At 35.6% G+C, this 20,126-nt stretch overlaps 1 protein-coding gene across 1 annotated transcript in view; it reads right to left on the bottom strand.

The window, feature by feature from the left end:
• Positions 1-338: 338 nt before the first annotated feature.
• Positions 339-20,126, bottom strand: part of TTC13 (tetratricopeptide repeat domain 13) — a 40,401-nt gene continuing 20,613 nt past the window's right edge. Inside the window, exons 11-23 of the mRNA XM_027897535.1 lie at positions 19,535-19,709; positions 18,950-19,106; positions 17,695-17,825; positions 17,226-17,358; positions 16,651-16,743; positions 12,401-12,484; positions 11,072-11,156; positions 8,676-8,785; positions 7,139-7,274; positions 6,348-6,427; positions 5,132-5,210; positions 3,555-3,634; positions 339-532 (exon numbers count right to left, since the gene is read on the bottom strand). Of these exons, the coding sequence (XP_027753336.1) occupies positions 409-532; positions 3,555-3,634; positions 5,132-5,210; positions 6,348-6,427; positions 7,139-7,274; positions 8,676-8,785; positions 11,072-11,156; positions 12,401-12,484; positions 16,651-16,743; positions 17,226-17,358; positions 17,695-17,825; positions 18,950-19,106; positions 19,535-19,709 (1,467 nt within the window). The 3' untranslated portion in view covers positions 339-408. The remainder of the gene's footprint in view (positions 533-3,554; positions 3,635-5,131; positions 5,211-6,347; positions 6,428-7,138; positions 7,275-8,675; positions 8,786-11,071; positions 11,157-12,400; positions 12,485-16,650; positions 16,744-17,225; positions 17,359-17,694; positions 17,826-18,949; positions 19,107-19,534; positions 19,710-20,126) is intronic.

The raw sequence follows: 20,126 nt of genomic DNA, 5'->3' as shown, positions 1-20,126 counted from the left end.
CCAAGTTTTCCACGCAGAAGTCAGAGGCTTTGAAAAAAAACAATGAGAAGTGGAAATGAGAGCATTTCCAACATAGATTACTTTTCTTTCCTTGTTTTTAAAACTAATTTTCATCTGCAGTATGTGTGGTTCATAACTGTGACCAGGTTTCTTACTGTTCTTCTGTTTGGCCCTGAATTATTGTATTTCTGTTAGAGCGTGTCTTAATACGAAAAATCAGTTATTCTACTTTTTTTTTTTCCCTTTTAGTGTTACTGGTCACAGAAAGATTCCTTTTACTCTAGGGATAAATAGCCAAGTAAGTTTTGCTATTAAAAAAAACACAAACACATCAAAACTCTTTTGACCATAATTTGCCGTTCAAAATAATTTATGAAGCGGTACCTCTTGGCCTTTTATTTGTATAAATTATACAACAACTATAGTTTTTTTTAGACAGTGAGATGAGTCTGTATTTAGTACTTCAATCATCGTTCTCAGGGTTGGAAAAGTCTCTGATACAGATGGTAGGCTCTTGTAAGAAGGTGAAATACTGAAAGAGATAAAAAAAAGAAAATTAATTATTTTTTGATGAGTTCTATGATTTACCTGAAAGTTAACACATTAGCTTATACTTCATCCCCTTCTCCAACAAATTTGGAACCTGAAGTAAAGAATCAGCCCCAAGCAATGCTACAGGCTGGGGGCAGAGTGGCTGGAAAGCTGCCTGGTGGAAAAGACCTGGGGGTGCTGGTCAACAGCCACGGAACATGAGCCAGCAGTGTGCCCAGCTGGCCAAGAAGGCCAATGACATCCTGGCCTGTATCAGGAACAGGGCAGTGATCATCTCCCTGTACTGGGAACTGGTGAGGCCGAATGTTGAGTCCTGTGTCCAGTTTTGGGCCCCTCACTACAAGAAGGACATTGAGGGCTGGAGAGTGTCCAGAGAAGGTCAGTGGAGCAAGTGAAGGGTCTGGAGCACAAGTCTTATGAGGAACAGCTGAGGGAGTTGAGGATGTTTAGCTTGGGGAAAAGGAGGCTCAAGGGAGACCTTATCACTTGTTATAACTATCTGAAATGTTGTAGCAAGGTGGACTTACTGCTTTAAGTCTTCCAGCCTTGTTTACTGTACCACTACAATTCATCTACCACAAATTAGCCACTTCATACTATTACACCAAGTCCTTTGGGCTGTAGTTCTTCAAATGTTTTTCTCAGCATCAAGCAAAGCCAACTTTAGCACCTTCTCCACTGGCTCAGTTCCTCACCTATTATTACATCTCTCATTTGAGACAGCAACACTTTAGGTGGTACTATGCTATGAAATGGTCTTGATTAAAAAATAAATTTTTGTTTTGGCAAAGTGATTTTTAACATAAATGAGTTCCCTGATCTGGTTTGATACGCATTTCTACAAGTTTCAGTGGTACAACTGAGGGAGTCAGAAACACATGGATAGCATTGAAATTACTTAAACTGACTTTGCTCCCCTGAGAGAAGTTTCTCTTTGGTAAAGATATGTCTTTAAAAAAAACCGAAACACAAAAAACAAACCCCACATGAACAGAGGATTAATAAAAAAGCAGAGTATATAAGTTGGGAGATTTACAGTAGAAAATTATGGGAACCATAAATATTTTATATTTCCAAGACAAACATGTCACAATATTTATGCAGGCTACTTACAATAAAAAAAACAACTTGCTACTCTGTAGTTTAAAAATGTCTCTCCTTAATGAATATTGAATTTGACTCATTTACAAGTAGATTTTTAGCCTGAGTTTGACAAAGATGTCCTTGAGTCTTCTTAACAGCCTTCTTCCTTTAGGAAGGGACTTAACGTTCTAGTGAAACTCACCAGGCTGATAACCCTGATGATGAAGTTAAACAACACTAATCAGAATTAACTATTTGGCACTAAGAGCAGCTGCAGAGCTCCTCAGGCTCTCAGAATAACTCAGGTTGGACCAGACTGCAGGAGGTCTGTGACCTAACATCCTGTTCAAAACAAGGTCAACTGAGTAGTCAAACCAGGGTGTCAGGGCTTCATCCTATCAGATCTGGAAAATCCCCAGGGATGGTGAATGCACAGTGTCTTTGGGCAGTCTATTCCACTGCTTGACTACCTTAAGGATGAAAAGATTATGCTCAGTCTAAACTAAAGCACGTTGTCTTTTGTCCTCTCACCAAATAGTACCTGGCTCCATTTTCTCACAGGTACTGCAAAGCTGCTGTTAGGTTACAGCCTTCTCTTCTCCAGGCTGAACAAGCCCAACTCTCTCCTGTTAAGCCACGTGCTCCAGCCCCCTGGCCATCTTGGTGGCTCTTTACTGAATTTGCTCTAGTTTACCATAGTCTTTACTGCAGCTGTATTTTAGCTGCGGTTCAAAGTGCTGAGTGCCCCCTAAACTGGATTATCCAAACAGCTTTTTAATCCCTCTAGCTGTCCATTCATCCAGACCATAATGTGTTATCTTGACATGACAGTACTGTGGGACTCCTTGCTGATGTAAAAATAAACTCTTGTCATCCCCAAATCTAGTCAGTTTCTATCAGAGAACAATCATATTGGGTCAGACAATGTTTGGTAAGCCCATGTTGACTGTTCTCTGTCACCTTCTCCTTCATATACACTGAAGTATATATGAATATACACTGTATGTACATATGAAATGCACTTCCTGACTTTCCCAGGGACCAAAATGAAGCTGACTAGCCTACAGTTTCCCCGGGATGTCCTTTCGGCCTTACTGAAGATGAATCCAAGATTTCCTTTCCTGCAATCACCAAGAATGTTCCCTGATGTGCACCACCTTTCCGAGATTATACGTGGCCATGTTAAGGACATTGGCCAATTCTCTCAGAACCCTGTAAATGTCTTGACCCTGACTTGAAGGATACCAGAATGTGTACTGTCTTTGATTTTTAGATTTTGTATGGGGAATAACCACTAAGGGACAAATCAAATGCAGCAGATTCATAGTATTAGTTCCTTGTCAATGTGTTCAGTATTCAAAAACGAATTCATATGCAAATCAAAACATTTAAGCTTTGCACAAAAGGCATGCAGTTATACTAAGTAAAGTAATTCTGTATATTCAAAATGTCCATCTACTTTGAAAACACTTATTTTCTAAATCAAATCAGCACTAAAGGATAAGTAACTGACTTTGATATTTAGTTTGAAGAGATCTATAAGAATGAAAAAAGTCAAAACTGCCCCCTGCTTTGTTGACTCATTGCCAGATTTATTAATGCTAAAAAATAATAACAAAAAGGTAAATTTGACCACTGGACAAAATAAAGACAATTTTAACCCAGATAATTTTCTCAGACGATAACACTCACAATAAGTGAATGTGTAGTCTACTAACTACTCTGTTAGAACAGAAACACACTACCATGTGTGTAAATACAAATCTTGTCTTATCAATTCCTAAACAGCATTTAAAAATACATTGAATCATTTACTAAACTCATAATTTCTAAATAACATTTTTAGTGCATGTTAAATTTTATATTTAAAGTTTTCCATGTTTTATTTATCCACTCCCCATCTGACTAAAAATATTTACCTTTTTAGATTCATCCAGCTCCTTGCTATTTTGCTAAAAGCTTCAGACCCTGGTGCTGTCATTGCTTCAAAATCAACCAGCTGAAAATGCAACAAAATGAAAAAGATATTAAGAAATTACAGAATTTTTAAGTTCTCTTACTTCACGAAGAGCTCTGAGACCATGCTTACCTATATTCTTGGTAAGACAGGAGTAAGCTTACTAACCAGTCTGTGCCCAGGCTACTTTGTCCCTCATCATCAGCTTGGAAGTCAGCACTATAACGTCTCTCTGGGTTTGCACACCCCATCACAACTGGAAGCTACAGTGGCTGTGGCTACTGCCTGACCTGCCAGGCAATAACAGAACTCTTGACTACTGTGCATCTTTGACTTCAGAACAGTCTGAAAATGCATGCTGTCAGAAGCTAAGGACCAGCTTAGCCCTTCTCAGGAATCTAGAGAAAAAGGTCATTCAACAGGGGAAAATAATTTCTTCCAGGTGGTGAAAACTTTCAAAAAAAAAAAAAAGGGTTTATTCCAATTCAGCTATTCTATTTCAGGAAAAACCCTCAAATGTAAAGATGTCCCCAACGTTTCTTTAAGTCAGAAACCCTGAAACTCTGCTTGGCTGCCTAAACTCAGTCAGCAAAATACTCTACCCTATCAAGTCCTAAGTAAATGCTTAAGAAAACTCACGTAAGTATTTTAGGATAGCTTGAATGCCCACAGAATGGGGAAGATACCAGATTAATGGCATACTGAAAAGGAAGATTTCTGGCTACTAAGCAATTGCAGTTTGCTCTTAAAAGCTACTTAGGAGTTCACTGTACTGAAAGGACAAACCTCAAACTGTTTTCAGGGCCTTCTAGACCAAAAGGGAAAGTCACCCTTTCTTCAGTTATCCATGCAGGATATTTTCTTCAACAACATGGATTCTCACTGGAATTTTACTGTTTTTTTAAACAATACTCTAAAGAGACAGAGGTCTCACCCCTTTCAGGCTGAAAAGATAACACAGCTAAGAGCCCAACAGTTGAAGGAAGGGAAACCATTTATTGAGCAAGGTGGTATAGTATTGAAATGTAGTCTCTTGAAAAATAAGACATCTCTTAAATTAAGAAGAACACAAAGGGGAAGGAGAAATCAAGAGAAGTTACAAATACATTTTTACTTACCAAACCCTAAATGCTCTAGAACACAGTGAGAGCATAAACAGAAAATTTCTGCTGCGTGCCAGAAGCATCACTAATTCTGCCCCAAGTATTTTCAGAACCCTTCTCAAAGAAGGCTGAAAAGAGCAGCTCAGCACATCAGAAATGCTTCAGTTACAAATATGCAATTCCTGTGGGACCAAACTGCTACCATTTCACTAACCCAAATTATTGCATATACCATCTCCAAATCTCACCTGCTGTCAAGAACAACAATGAAATTTTCAACACTCATGCTGCAAGACATCATAGTATGCAGCTAAACCATCACCAGCAAACAAGCATGCAATTGCTGTTCATTCTTACAGATCCTTCCTCACATTTACAAGTATTACTTACTCCATCAAGGCTGAACCAGTGTATTCTGAGATATTTTGATACTCGCCTTTCCTTTAGGGATTTTTCCTGACACTTCTTTTCCACTTGCCATTAGTGCTCCCATGATCACTGAGTAAGCTATCACACTAAAAGAATAAAAATAAAACCAACAATTGAAGTAGAAGTCTTTCCATAAGGTTAAACTACAAAACTATAGTACTGCTTCATAAAAGGCTAGTATAAACTAATGTTTTAGTTATTTTAGCAGCAAAACCAAGCACAAAACACTTAAGAAGTGAAATCACTGATACTTTCCAACACTACAAAATGAAGTTATGAACCTGTAGAGTGCAACTACTGTTTCTGCATTAGTTACAATCATGATTTCAGACTTTGGAGTTCTTAAGACTCCGTAGAGCTGAAAACAAAGGAAGCTCCTGTTCCCAAGAGGCATAGCTGCAGCCCTGAAGAGTTTATGAACTCTACTGCAATAGAGGCACTGTTAAGCTATTGAGTTACTTATTTTTTTTAATTTAGTGTTTTTAAAAATTATGAATCTGAAGATAGAATTTCTGTTAATTTTTTCATTCTGTAAGATAAATGTAAAATCTCATTATAAAACCAAAATCTCAGGGTTTTTTTGTTTGTTTGTTTGTTTGTTTTTTGTTTTTAATGAACTGTATTTACTAATGAGCTTAAAGATCTTAAGTTCTTAGTGGAACAGAAAATCATAATAGTCTTGAATGTAACGAGGTTTGCATTAAAGTAGAATTTCAGTCGAAGAGTTCTGTGACACATGGAACTTTATTCTACAGTTTCATTTGGTGACCCTAACAATTTCAGTAAATTACGAACATAGTATTTTAGTGTATTTTATTAAAATAAGTTATCTCAAAGTATATTTAATCTTAAATACATTTCAGAAAAGCCTCCTAAGAGAGTATACAAGGTGTAAGACAATATGGATTAGGAAACCAAGCATTACAATTTAAAAATGACACTTTTCAATCTGTGAGCTGAAGTCTATAAATACAGACTACTCATCATTTTAAATATACATGCAGTTCTGCATAGTTACCATCAGCAATTACAAACTAGCTTTTAAAACAGCACTAAGTCACTTCCCATTGTCACGGCAGCAGAAAAGGAGAGACTGTATAGGACATCCAAAAGCTCAACCCAGAGCTTTTTTATACTTAAAAAAATATATTAAGATACAGCAACACATGGACACTTTACAACATGCATCCAAGGTAACAGACATGATGAATACAAACACTAACCTAGATCCTCTTGAAAGTGGCATTAAATTATAGAAGTAATAAACTAGTGACAGGATCAAGTTGCAAACAGCATCTACTTCCTAAGCAAGAGAAAAAAAAAAGTGAATTAAAGATAATTTAACAGCCAGGTAATACCTTCTAAAGGTACATTTATTGCAAAGTCTGCTATTATTATTCTTTTTTAAAGAACCACTTAAAATGTGAAAAATGTCAAGCTGAGAAGTTGAATTCTGATTAAAGGATGTTTAAACAAACTATTTGTTGTATCTTTAAAATGTAGGTGAAACATAGTTCATCTACACTGTATTAAGGGACGAAAAAGGAAAAGCACAAGCTCAAATGTAGTCAGATTCTCACTGCAAATCGAATCAACATAAACACAATTCTAGTGCTTCTCATGAATTCATGTTACTTATCTTACATGTAGCCACCATGAGCCAAATCCTAAACAGTACTTATAAGGATGGTGAAAAGGTGAACACAGATCCATGAGAAAAATAAAGAAAATAAGGAGAGGGAAAAAGAAAGAAAGAAAAAAAAGAACCAAAAAAAAGGAACACACTTACACATTGAGACCTTGCCTGGACACCCTTTATTACTGCAGGCAAAGCATAGCAAATTTTTAAGTAGCAGAGAGAATTATGGTTACTTCTCATGATATAGGCCATAACTGGGTTTCAGCAAGCAGTAACTCCATCAAGAATTATTAGAACAGTGATGGTTAGACATAGAGTATAAAAACATACTAGGATTTTACCAATGAATTAATGATTTCACTAAAACAGCCTTACCCCCAGCTCTGCAGACAGAATAAGAATTTTTCCTTTAGCTGTTAGATCCTTATATAGTGCATCTATTTCTGCATGATACAGCTGTGTTCTTTCTTCTGTTGTCTGAGTTTCTACTGAAAATAGTATGTTCCCCACTCTATCAAGCAGATGGAAAGAAAAAGGAGATAAGAAATTTTTTGAACAGAACTTGATGCACAATCTAATACCCAGGGTAAGTCACATATGTACTACAGTTACACAGCATATCACTTTTTTTCTATCATTTTTCCTTAAGCAAAAGGTTATGTACATTGCTTCCCATTTAATTAAAAGAACCCCAAAAATCACTGAATCAAAAATGTTACATCACGTTGTAAGTTTGAAGAATACATAAAGATTGCTGTCTAATCACAGATGAAGTATTTTATTTCCATTGAACAATACCTGACAAGCATTAGTGTTTCGCCTAAAGTGTGGGTAAAAAATAAGAAATATGAAATTTTAAAATATCTTCATGGGCTTAAGACTTTTGTATAGAATGAATGTAAAGTGTAGTTTTGTTAACATCTAAGCTACCAAAATGAAATTGTTTTGGTATAAAGTGTGGTTACAAACCATGGATCAAAACAGACTGAGTGATACTGAATAAAGTTTGTGCAGAACAAAGACCATTTTACTGATATCAAAATATTTTCCTCAATACAGTGAGGACATACATTTAATGCCATTTCACTGTATAGATGCCTATGGTTTAGAATGGGAAATGAAAAACCAAGAGACACATTAGCATCTTAGCAGAGAAGTTTGGCTTCTATGTCACTCATTGAAAGCACACAAATTCTGGGAAAAATTCCAGTGCTGAGAATTTTAAATTTTTTAAATAAAACAGAGTTTTTATTTAATAGTAGGCCAGATCTTCCGAGCTCCAGACAAATGCTCATTTTTCGGGAAGACAAGGAGTCAAAATCTGTAAAGTGAGAAACTTACTATCTCACCCAGAGAGTGATGCAAAGCCTCCTGATTGTATTCTCATACATTCAGTTACTATTTCAATTTTCATTTGCAGATAGAAGGTCTGCAAACATCTCAAAAATAAACACAAAAAAGGTCAAAAATTCAAATAGAAGAGAGTCTCTTCTATTCTTACACCACAGGAACTTCCCTTCCATTCAGGACTTCTCAGTCAACACAAGTGACAAGGTCTCACAAGAAGAAACGTATTTTGATATGGATAAAGACTGAGATTTTTGAGATTTTTTTCCCCTTTAGGTATTTTATAGCTCAAGATGAAAAACAAGATCCTTCTTCGCTTTTGTGCTATATGTTAGAGAATCAAAGCAACCAAGCCTACTCCATTAATGTTATCCCTATCCCGTTTTTGTCAGGGAGCACAACAGGAATCTATTTCTCCAACAAATACACTTTTGTTATTTTCAAAAATGTCACTAGTGAATAACAAAATCCACTTTATGCAAGCAGAAATGGCATTTCAGACAATTAATTATTAATACCTCATTGTTACTTAGTGTACCCAAACCCCTGAAAATAGCAAACATACTTATCTCCTGTTATTGTAATTGTGAATCCATCATATTCTTTCCCTTGATCCTTGAGGCTGGGGACTTTCGTGTTCACAGTAAACCCATCTCTGGTTTTACTGTTAAACTGCTTTCAAAAGGAAAAAGTGTAATATTAGAGGTAACAGAGGCAGATTGCCTTGCTGTTGTTTTCCAACACCTAAAATACATGGAGCAGAAGTGCAAATGGACAAACTGAGGGAGCAGGACAAAGTTACTGTCAACTACATTATTTCATTTATCTTTTATTTCCTATTGAATGGAAATCATAAATACTGAATGAGGCATATTGGCATTCAACTTTATAGTGAATAGAAAGCAGCACTGGTTATGAAAAGCAACTGTACAAAGCAGTTCCACTTGTACAGATTTTTACCCCAGTTACCTTTCGGTGCAACAATGTAAATACAAAAGTAGGAATTTGAGACCCCATTTTATGTTTACAGTAAGATGTGGCTGCATTAGTCTGAGGATTCCAGAACACAAATCAAAGGAACAGTTTCTTAATTGTGATCCAGTTTCAAATAATGTTTATCCTCATCAGAAGGAAAATATCACTAGGTTTAAGAATTCTACAAAGCTACATTATCTTAGAGTAACACTGTATAGCCAGAGAGCACTATAAACCAGGCAAAATTGCATTTAAATAAAGTCATAAGCCCAGTTTTTGACATACAGCATTTCTCAGCTATCCAAAAAAAACCAAACTACATCACTATTAGCAGACATTAATTTTATACAGGCACTGTTAATTACTATTACACAGTAGTGTTGAATGAATTATTTAACAGAACTTGTGATCCAGATGTTTTGTTTGAAGAGAACCTGCATTTATTTTAAAGGAACAAAAAGCCTCTAATGAGACAGCATTCCACTTTGATACGGTTTGGAATGGGATACAGGAGACTCAAACCAGATCAAAATGTACAGGTTATGGAAACCAGGAAGAACATCTGCTGCCAGTTGAGGCATTCCCTTTGAAATAAGCAATGTACAGTCCACTATGTTTATATATTTTCATCATTCTTTTTGAGTAACCTATACTTTTAACTCCACTAATAGCATTTTTTCTGGCCTACAATTCAACCGTGACCATATCAGGTGCGCTACAGGGCCCTTTTTGCACATTTGTGTGGCAGTATGGAACAATTAGTTGTCCATCCACCCCAGCATGTACTACCTCTTCAGCACCAGTTTTTGTTTAAGTTCAGTTAGTATCCACTTGGTTTCAACTTTCAAGGCCAAGAACATGGCAGTAATATAAAAAGGACCTCCAAAATTATGGTATGTTCTATGAAGTCACTTATATTCACAACACATATTACAAAAACCCTTAGAAAAATTTAGTGCTTAAGCCACATAGCTCCTGCAAAGATATCTGTAGTGCACGAGTGAATGAGTGCTATTCCTGTGAACAAATCCAAACCCAGAGAGTCCTTCAGCAGTAGCAGCAAAGCAGCTTCAGAGAGCCCTGTTCCATGGCAACCTGCCAACTTTGCTTAGATACAAAACCGCAGTGTGGACACACATGATAAGAAAGCAATGAGTTTGTCTCTCTATAGAATAACTTATTTCTTCCCAAATTTTATTCTGCTCTAAAATCATGCCCAATCCTTTAAAAAGACATATTTTGTAACATTTCCCAAACCCAAATATTTACATGCTGCTCATCCTAGATTAATTTGGAGGTGAGAGGGGAGAGTGAGAAATCCTTTTACTTAAACCCAGCTCAAAGGTAATAAAACTTAATTTGAGATAAGAGTATAAATAATTTTGCAGGTCATATATCCAAGGCCTTTCTACAAAGAACCATCACCAGCACTAAGAAAACCCACGAGTTTCTCCACTCCTTTTCAGACGAGTCTTCTAAAGCTCAAGAACATTATTCCAGTATTTCATTGTAGCTACCAGTCACTAAGGGCAACTGTTCCCCCGTTTCCCCCCAACAGCCCCACCACATACTGACCTGCACCAATGAATCTAAAGTAAAAGAGCTTCCATGTTCTTAGTGTTTCAAACACTTAATTTTTTTTCCTTCCTACTGTACAGGCATACTGTGAGCCCACTGTGGTGGATTTGTTCACAGACCCTCTCAGTTGAGAAGGTTGACTTCAAAGAATTACATTCAACAATTTGTTTTCCCATCATTTTGTTAACAATTCACAGTTAGGTCAAGGATTTCAAACACACATCACCCAGCTGCATATATCAAAGTGAAGGTCCAACTTTTCTTACTGCAGGTTTGTAATAACCTGAGCTAGTATTTCCACTTACTCATTTTAAGTTTACACATAGTGGTTTTATTCTGAGGAACTGCACATCTCCCAGAACACATTTTACTATTTTTACCATATTTTCAAGTTTTTCTTTAATTTACCTTCATTATGGGAAGAAGGTCTTCTACTTTATGTACCTTTTCCAAAGCTTCTCGAACCTCTAACAGTCCTTTCGGATTATTAGCACTGGAAAAAAAATTAAACATGGAATACAACAGTTGAACACATAGCATTTCTGGAAATTCACCTACCTTTAACTTAAATAGTCATAGCAAAGTAAGTTATTGAAAGTTAATTATTTCTTTTCTGAAAATTAATTCCTTTATACTTGGCCACATTGTCTCCTATTTTTCAAAAAGTAATATTCTCCTATATCAGCTCAGTTAATTTTTTTCAGCTTCAAACCTCAACTTCAGCCTTCAGGTTTATCTTACTCTAATTTACTACTCTATCTTATTCTTGCTGTTGGCCACTCTAAAGCATTAAACAGTGTTTTCATGAGTGTGTGTAGACAGGGGCTTCTAGATAAGGAAAGATGGCAAAGAATAGAGTTAATGTTAAAAATATTCTTCACAAACTATGTGTATCTGTGTGGTCTCAAAGGTAAGTAGATACTCCAGATTCAGGCACAGCTGGACCATGAAGAAACCTGTTGAATTACTGTTCTAATATTTATTAATTACTGTGCACCCAGATTTTGAGAACAGAATTATTTTAAAAATCACAGCACAAATTGCTCTGGTTTAAGGTCAAATGCTGCTGGCTTACTCTGAACAAACTTAACAAACTTACCCACAGTAGAGGATAGACTTCCCAGGAACTACAGAACTTATGTATTTGCAGCAACTATCATAGATTTTCTAAAACCTAGATGTTTTCAGCAGTTATAAAGATTTTATGCACTTTAATTTTTTTTTTATATTTAAGAAGAATAATGAGATTGAAAAATAGAGCTCCATCTTTATTATGGGTTACAAGGTCAAAAAAAAAATAGAGGGTTTAAAGCTAAAAGGGTTTCTTAGTTTTTAATGTTATCAGGATACTGAGCCACACATGGGACAGTCATTTTACTCATAAAAAACTTAAAGAAATTTGAAATAGATGCCAATATGAATTTTCACATTACCTTTTGTTACATTCTTTCATTCAAAAATCTGTAACTGCCTTCAGTTCCAGGATAACATCTACATCTACACTGTAATTCACAGTGGTTTTTTTCCTATTAGTTTAAGTTTCTTAAGGTGGCAACAAATAGCATTTTACATCTTTAACAGGAAATAATTATCTCTATAGATAACTACGAAAACTAGAACTTCCCAAAATTCAGGACAAAAAAAACCCCTCAGACTTTCTGAAATGACTGTGACATAAACTTCAGATCAGTATTACCAGGGGAGTGAAGCAGCGAAAAAAAACCATCAGTAATTTACCCGTGATAAACAAGGATGCGGTCTTTGATAAAATGAAGAATTTTCTCAAAGTATTCCAGGTACCGCATGTTAATGACCTGCCCCCTACAAAGAAGAGAAAAGTTTTTTTTGAAGACTTGTTTTTCAACTCAACATTCCAGAGCTAAGACACAAATATTACTCATTAATTCTTGACAAAATTTCATCCACAGATGCTCTGTAAATAAAAGGAATGAACTAGAGTTTTATCTACGTGGTCATTTGCCAGTCCCCCATTTTAAATACAGATTACATAGTGAATTTACAAAACCTCATGTATCATTAGTATTGTTGTTCTCTGATAAACTATATTTCAATACATATTTCCCTGCTTTCAATGTACCCAATTCTAGTAGATCTTATTTATATGATAATTATCAATTTGCACAACGATATAATCTTCCCTAGACTCGCAGACTGCAGAACTAGAAAAGAATTCTCATTCTGTACATTTATTTAAAGAACCAACACTCTCCAGTTTACATATTTTGCAATATATATGTTAACCTGCTCTGATAGTCAATATACATTTTTCCTTATTCACTTATGTCCCTCTTTATGGAAGTAATTCTGCTTCAACTCTTAACAGCTACAAGTCGTAACTGTAAAACAAAAGCATTAAAAAGGTGTTGCTTTCTCCCTTGGACTACTAAGGAAAAGAAATTTTTATTAAAATATGGTAGAAACCTGTTAGGATTATATCCACTCTGAGAGGAAAAATTACATACCCTTATTGCATTTGTAGGAGTCCTTCCTCTTCTCCCAGTCTACAAAACAAGATTTTATAAAGCAAACGTTATCGCTCTCTGAGGAAGCAAAACCACTGTCAATCACAGGAAGGTGTGTACACCTAGCCTTTATTTTCCACTCCAAGAGATTTTTGGCAGCTTAAGTCCCTGTCTAATGTCTCACTCAACAGTCTCACTAGGCCTAGTCTCAGAAAACCAGCAGAATCAGTTTTTAAAAAACTGAACAGAACACATACACATATTTGCACATAGGAAAGGGAGGTAGGGAAAGTGGAAGGATGAAGACAAATCTATATACATAATTTGCCCTTGTTGTACGTCCCATCATTTTCCATCTGTATTAAAAAAAAATTAAATATATGTACAACAGGCAGTAGCGTGTCAGTATAAGGAACTGGATTTTCCTTTAGTGTCATCTTGGAAAATACGTTCAAACCAGACCTGTCCTTCTATCAGGTCATCTAGAAGCTGTAGTACCAAGAAAGACTTTTGGTGGGTGGTCGAAAGTGATTTATGTTTATTTCTACTCCTTCTCCTTCTTTACTAAACACTATGATTTTAAAAGTTGCAGTGTTGCAGAGTGTCTTTTTTTTTATATAAAAACATTAAGTATATCATTTATGCTTAGCTGATCCCAAATCCTTGCTTTGCCTATAAAAACAACTTAAGCTTTAAAAACATTTTCTCTGCTTTAAATGAAACTTGCTGGCTTTGATCATTTAAGCCAGAAGGAGATAAGCCAAAGCTGCCCTTGCCTATAGGTCAACAAAGAAAGTGACAGCCGATATACTTGTGTCTTGAGTACATAAGATCCGAAAGCCTATGAAACATTGCGAAGTGCAAGATGTTTCTTATACGTCTTTAAAAAAAGGTCTCCAAATTGACTCAAAACAAACAAACAAAAAGTTTTTGTTTTCTGACACACTCTAAACATTTTGCAATTCTGGAAAAGAAAAAAAAAAAATTAATACAGCAGACAGTGGATGCTAGTGCACCATGACAAGACTCACTTGACAAGAATCACTGAACAATAATGAACTTTCGATGTAAAGAATTCTGAGTAAAGAAAAAGGTTATGCTACCAGATATCTAATCCAAGTATTTTTATCCACAGAAATTCCTGGTGTACAATTCAGACCAAATAAAACCTAGATACAACTTGAGCTCAGTATGACTAGTTACGTTAAAAATATTAGAAGAACACCCAACTGATACTGTTACACTTCTTGACTGAACACCTTTTATCTTTGTATACAAAATAATCATGAAGACCGGTATAGCCTAAATAGCCTAAATCTATTGCTGCACCTGGTTTTCAGGTAGCCAATCTATAGAAAGAACTCAGCTTTAGTCTTACAGGTATCAGAATAACTTTCAAATCATAACCCAAATATAAAGCAAAGTATATGTTCCTGAAAGACAGCGAAAAGACCATAAAATTATCTCAATTATCAACAAGAAGTTGTTAGCTCTGTAGCCTATTATTATCTTCAATCAGCAGTTATTTTACAGGCTGAGTAATGTAAGAAGGAGATTAAAAAAACCTGCATAATTCATTAAGAGGAAATTGTCATTTAGAAATCATACTGAACTAGAATATGCTTCAAAAGTAAAATAAATTTAAGAAAACCCCCATTACCACACGATATATTAATTTCTTTTAACTCTAACGTCATATGAAATCATTGGGATGGAATCCAAAAGAAACAAATCACAACAGAAAACTGTCCAAGGTAAGCAGCTATTGCTTGAGATGGAGAATGACCAAACAAGCACAGGTTTCCAGAATCAAAAAGAATGCAATCACTATCCAGTACTAAAGTATGATCAACTCCTAAGGCAGCGGTAATTATGCTGCTTCAAATCTATTGTTTCATCCAAAAAGGTGCCAGGTCAGTAATTTTCAAAGAACCACTACCTAGCTATTAAAAAAGCACAACCAAAATGATGATGCACAAGCACAACCAAAACACAAGGCTGAGACAAAACCAAAAGGTAAGAAATAGATTCACTGTGGGTCTACAAATCTCAATGATCATGAAGCTTATTTCAGATTTCTATAAGGTTAGCAAAACAGCTGGAACAGTACATCATGAGTTTTGCTACTATTCTCTGATGAAAGGAAAACAAGTAAAGTGTTTGGCCACTGCAAAACAGAGTTCCTGACACAGAGATATTGTACAGGGACAAATTTCCCCAGCTTAAATGTTCAACATTATTTTCAGGATGTTAATTAACTGTTGTTACATGAATGCCTTTCTGCCAGCACAGATCACCTAGAAATGAAGCTTTTACTCCCCCATTTAAAAATGAAACCAGGAAGAAAGAGGTGAGCTATGGAATGGATCCCTGTCTCAGAGTACAGATGGTTGTGGTTTCTGCTGCACTGTATGTGTGAGAAGAGAGAAATGCAGCAACAGCAAAGATGGACGTGGGTTGAAGCCCAAACTTAACACTTGGTTTGAAGGAAGAAAGAAGCCTGAGCATAAGACTGTTAAAGAAGCAGCACATCCTGCAAGGCAACTACTGATCTGCATTGGAGTTTAATGCTACTTTAACCACTCCATGAAGTAAAGCAGAGGCTGCTAGGGTCCATTTCACAGAGTGGAAGGAAAAGCAAGGAAAAATGCTAATTTGCCTCTGCATGTGAACATTAGAATATCACTGTTTTTCTCTGTCTGAAATAATTCTAGAGAAAGCTTTGTTTCCCTTACCCTCCTTTTTCCATAAAGCTTCTCAGAGAAGAAAGAGACAGAGATAAAAGCAGAATGACAGATCAAAGTATTTCCCATGAGGGGGTGGAATAAGGTGAAACCTGGTTACATATTTACTTACACAAACACACTCTGCTCCTGTGATTGACAGTGATGTCGCCACATCGAGTCTCTCTGTCATGACTATATGTCTTGCAGCATGGGAGAAGATGGAACGTACAACAGCGGTTGAAACTTTCAAATTTTACCTTTATTTGAAAGTGCAACTGTTACCTCTCAAAGTTTATTTGTCATTTTTGCTTTACTTTGACCTGCTCTGAAAACATCTAAGAGAACTATGTTTTTCCTCTCCACTGTAAATTGCTATTAAAGCTAATAGAACAGCATTGTTTCAATACCGATGCCAGTACTTTTGAGAAGCAGCATTTGAAAAAATTACAACTACAATGAACCTAATCAACTTTTTATGTCTAATGTAATTTGGGAATTAGAAACAGCACATAAAAATATGTGCATTCTGGATCCTTGTTAGATCTTGCTATCACTCAGTTGTACAAGTGAAATTCAAGAAAAAGAGGAAATGTCCTGAGGGAAAATTTGAGGTGCACAAACCCCAAATGTTTCATTAGAAAACATAAAATAAATATTAAAGTAAAACAATAAGCATATATACATTCAATACTGTAAGATGCTGCTTCACAAACAGATGGTAAGTTTTGGTACAATCCCTTGGTGAGTGTGGGAATGCTGTTTGGTAACACTCTCATACCTGATTAGGTTAATGTGATTATTGAAACCTCTGCTAAGGCTTCGGGCAGGCATTTGGTCCAACCAAAGCACAGGCTGGTCAGGGTCAGCTATCCTACAAAGACAAAGAATATTAACAATGGCACATATTTTGCTCCATGTAGTACTTTTAATAGAGCTTTGTTCACAGACGGAACAATTTCAGGCAAAAACCAGAATTTATAGATTACAAAAAAGAACGTTTTATTGAAACACAGGTTTTTTCTTGTGAAAACCAATTAAAACATTTTACATTTCTGGCATTTGAAACTCCTAAGTTTTTGTTTGCCTTAGCTGCAACGGATCCTGTGTTTCACAGTTTTGCTTCAATCAGCAAATGCTGTTCCCAACTCTTTCCCTCCTTTAGAGAAAAATGGAGTATTTTCAGAAGCGCACTCCTTGTACCTAAACCATCCTTGTCTTCTATCAGAACACCTTCTAGTCACAGAATGGTAGCAAGTGTTCATTTTCTCCTCCATGACTTCATCCCTTTGATCTGCTGAAGCATGCATCATTATTACAACAGTATAAGGTTTTTCTCTCCTCTTTCACTATTACCTTCGCCACTTTACAGCAATGTCAAACATATCTCTCCACTGCATCAGTCTGGTCTTCCCATTCATCCGAACTTTTGAGTTTGCCCAAGTCCGCTGCACAGCTTGCATTACTTCTAGAGTGGCCAATCCCATTGCTTAGGTGAGGGAAGAGAAGAGAGGGACCAACAAGAGAAACAGAAAACCAATTAGAGTCACTCATTTTTGTACAGATGGGAAAACTGAAGCAGGAAAGCAATGCATTTATAGGAAAAGAATTGACAACACCAATAAAGCCTGGAAGATCATGACTTCCAGTCCCCAGCTAGGTCAAGAAACTGCTGACATAACAATTATTTTAATTTTAAACTTCTTATCTGATTTAAAAGAAACAGAGCATAAAACCAATTTGCAGATAGCAAAAGGTATAGCATTCAATTATCACCACATTGATTTTTCTTCCCACTCAAATTTACAGAGAATTTTCAGTATACCTCTATGTATTCTTTTATTTGGAAGAAATCCTGGTGTCTCATACTGCATCATTGAACCCAGATGATCAGCTACACATATGAGCTCTTGCACATCAGGCTTATAGCTTTCAAAATTCTGAAATAACACATCTCTTACAGAGGAGAAAAACACACATCAGATGTAACTTGGCAACAAAAGTCCTGAAAGCATTAGACAAACTAATCTGTGTTTTACAAATCAATACTATTTGTGAGAGAAACAAAAGCAGTATAAAGAACACTCATTTCTCCTCCCAGCCCACTGAACATACACAGTACATGGCAGTTACGCTCAATATCTCGAATTAATTCAGTCTTACTGAGATCTTATTATTAAGCAGATCTTATTACTGTCACCACCAGTATTTCACCTTCAGACTTGCTCATAATAAGTGATACTAATTAAAGTTCACAGGTAGTACATTATCCTTCACTGTTACACTCACCCTGATTAACTTATAACTACATAAGAAAAGGATATGCATAGACCCTGGAAGTCCTATTCCCTTAATTTATCCCATAATTCTGTAAAAGCTTCTTGTGCTAAAAAGGTGGATTCTATTCCACATATACAAAAGCCAGAAATTTTTATGGAGCAATTTTTCTACATAGACAAAGTGAATACATGACAATTTATGTCAAAACTGCTTTACAGCAGGAGAAATTGCTATCTTTTCTTTAGTTACATGAATTTAAAATCCGTTCTAATAAATCTCTTGTTTTGTTGAGTGAAGTTACTCTGGTCCTAAAATCCTGGTTATCTAAGTTACTTTAGAGAACATTTTCCCAGTGAAACCCAGCTGCCATTAAAGATATAGTATCTAGAAATTACATCTATAACAAAATGAAAACATAACACACAACAAGAAACTGTAATAAGGGTACTATATAACACTACACTGAGCATCTCAGACTTATCTCTTAACATTGATTCCAAGACAATAATAGAAGAGTAATCAGTAAGATGATAGAATAGGAAAGAACAATATGTGAATATTATTATGTAAAGACAGAAATGAAGAAATTCATCCTAAGTTTAATTCTTCCTCTTTTATGAGATAAACCAACTCTTACGATCTACTAAAGGATTTAAACACTCAGTGGAATTGTACTTTTATATAACATTAAATATTTATACTGTGAGTGCCTCAGAATCGCACTTTAAAAAGTCAAACTGAAAAAAAAAACAAATCACATTTAGAGTAGGCTTAAAAAAAATAAAAAAAAAAAATCTCACTTTATATGTGGCTGTAACCCTGGCTGTTCTTCATAATTTTCGATAAGAAAAGGAAGATTTTTGGCCCAGTGGTCCTTGAAATTTCCAGGAAGATCTATATCAGTATTATACTCTGTAAGAGGGGTATCCAAATGTGCATGCAAATATCTAGAATATTCTGGAGGAAAGAAATAAAATTAAATGCTATTTGTATAATCAGTCCACTTGTGTCATTACACAAAACCAGTAACCAGATTATATGTTTGTCAGTTAAACAACATGACTTTAATAAGTCATTATTTTTAGATAATATCATTTTGTTATTAGCTAATTTCCAAAACAGAAATAAGTCTTTTTCAACTGAGTTAATTAACAACATGCTTTGCCATTATACAGAAATGTGTATTTCATTTTTGGCCCTAGTTTTTAACTGTGTGTACAATAAGAACCTGTGTATTCCATTTTTTTGACATACTCAGCAGTGCTCATGAGAATATACACTGGTTTCTTTAAAATGGCCAGAACTACAAGCAAGTTTACACTTTTAAGGTTCTTGAAGCATTGAAGAAAATTAAAAAAACCAAACAAACAACAATTCCAACTTACCTCGGAGGTATTTCACTTTCAGATATTCTGGGCTGGCCTTCTGTCCTGGTAGTGGATCATTTAACATAACTTTGGTCTGAGCTTTTATGCCTTCATAAAACTGTCCCATTGCAACATGGCTAAGACCTTTCATGTACTGGCACACTTCATTGTACGGTTCTAGCTGTAGACATCTCTAGATTAAAGGAACGAAACACCCATATATCAAGAGAGAGAAAGAGTATCTTCAAATAATCTAACCTGTCTGGTCAGAAGACCACCTGAAAAGACTTCCTGATTATTAAGATCCACTTCCAACACTATTTCCTTTCAAATGATGCTGAACACTTAAACTGCGAGCAATTGTAAGAAAAAATATTTTCAGCTTTATTAAAGGGAAAATAACCCCCTGCCAGTGCAAATTTGCTTTGCACACTTGAATCAGTATGAAGAGAGACCATGTTCGCTCTAACAATATTAGCACTACAGAAGTGTCAATGTTAGCTAGATGAAATCAGAAAAAAATATTCTCCTGACAATATTAGTAACATGTCACTTTTGGCTACATATATATATACATATACACACATATATGTATGTATATATATATGTG

This window comes from Empidonax traillii, unplaced genomic scaffold (genome assembly GCF_003031625.1).
Source record: "Empidonax traillii isolate 1590-97213 ecotype Southwest subspecies unplaced genomic scaffold, ASM303162v1 scaffold547:size421747, whole genome shotgun sequence".
NCBI lineage: Eukaryota > Metazoa > Chordata > Aves > Passeriformes > Tyrannidae > Empidonax > Empidonax traillii.
The sequence above is the reverse complement of the archived record's forward strand: the minus strand, read 5'-3'. Positions and strand labels throughout refer to the sequence as shown.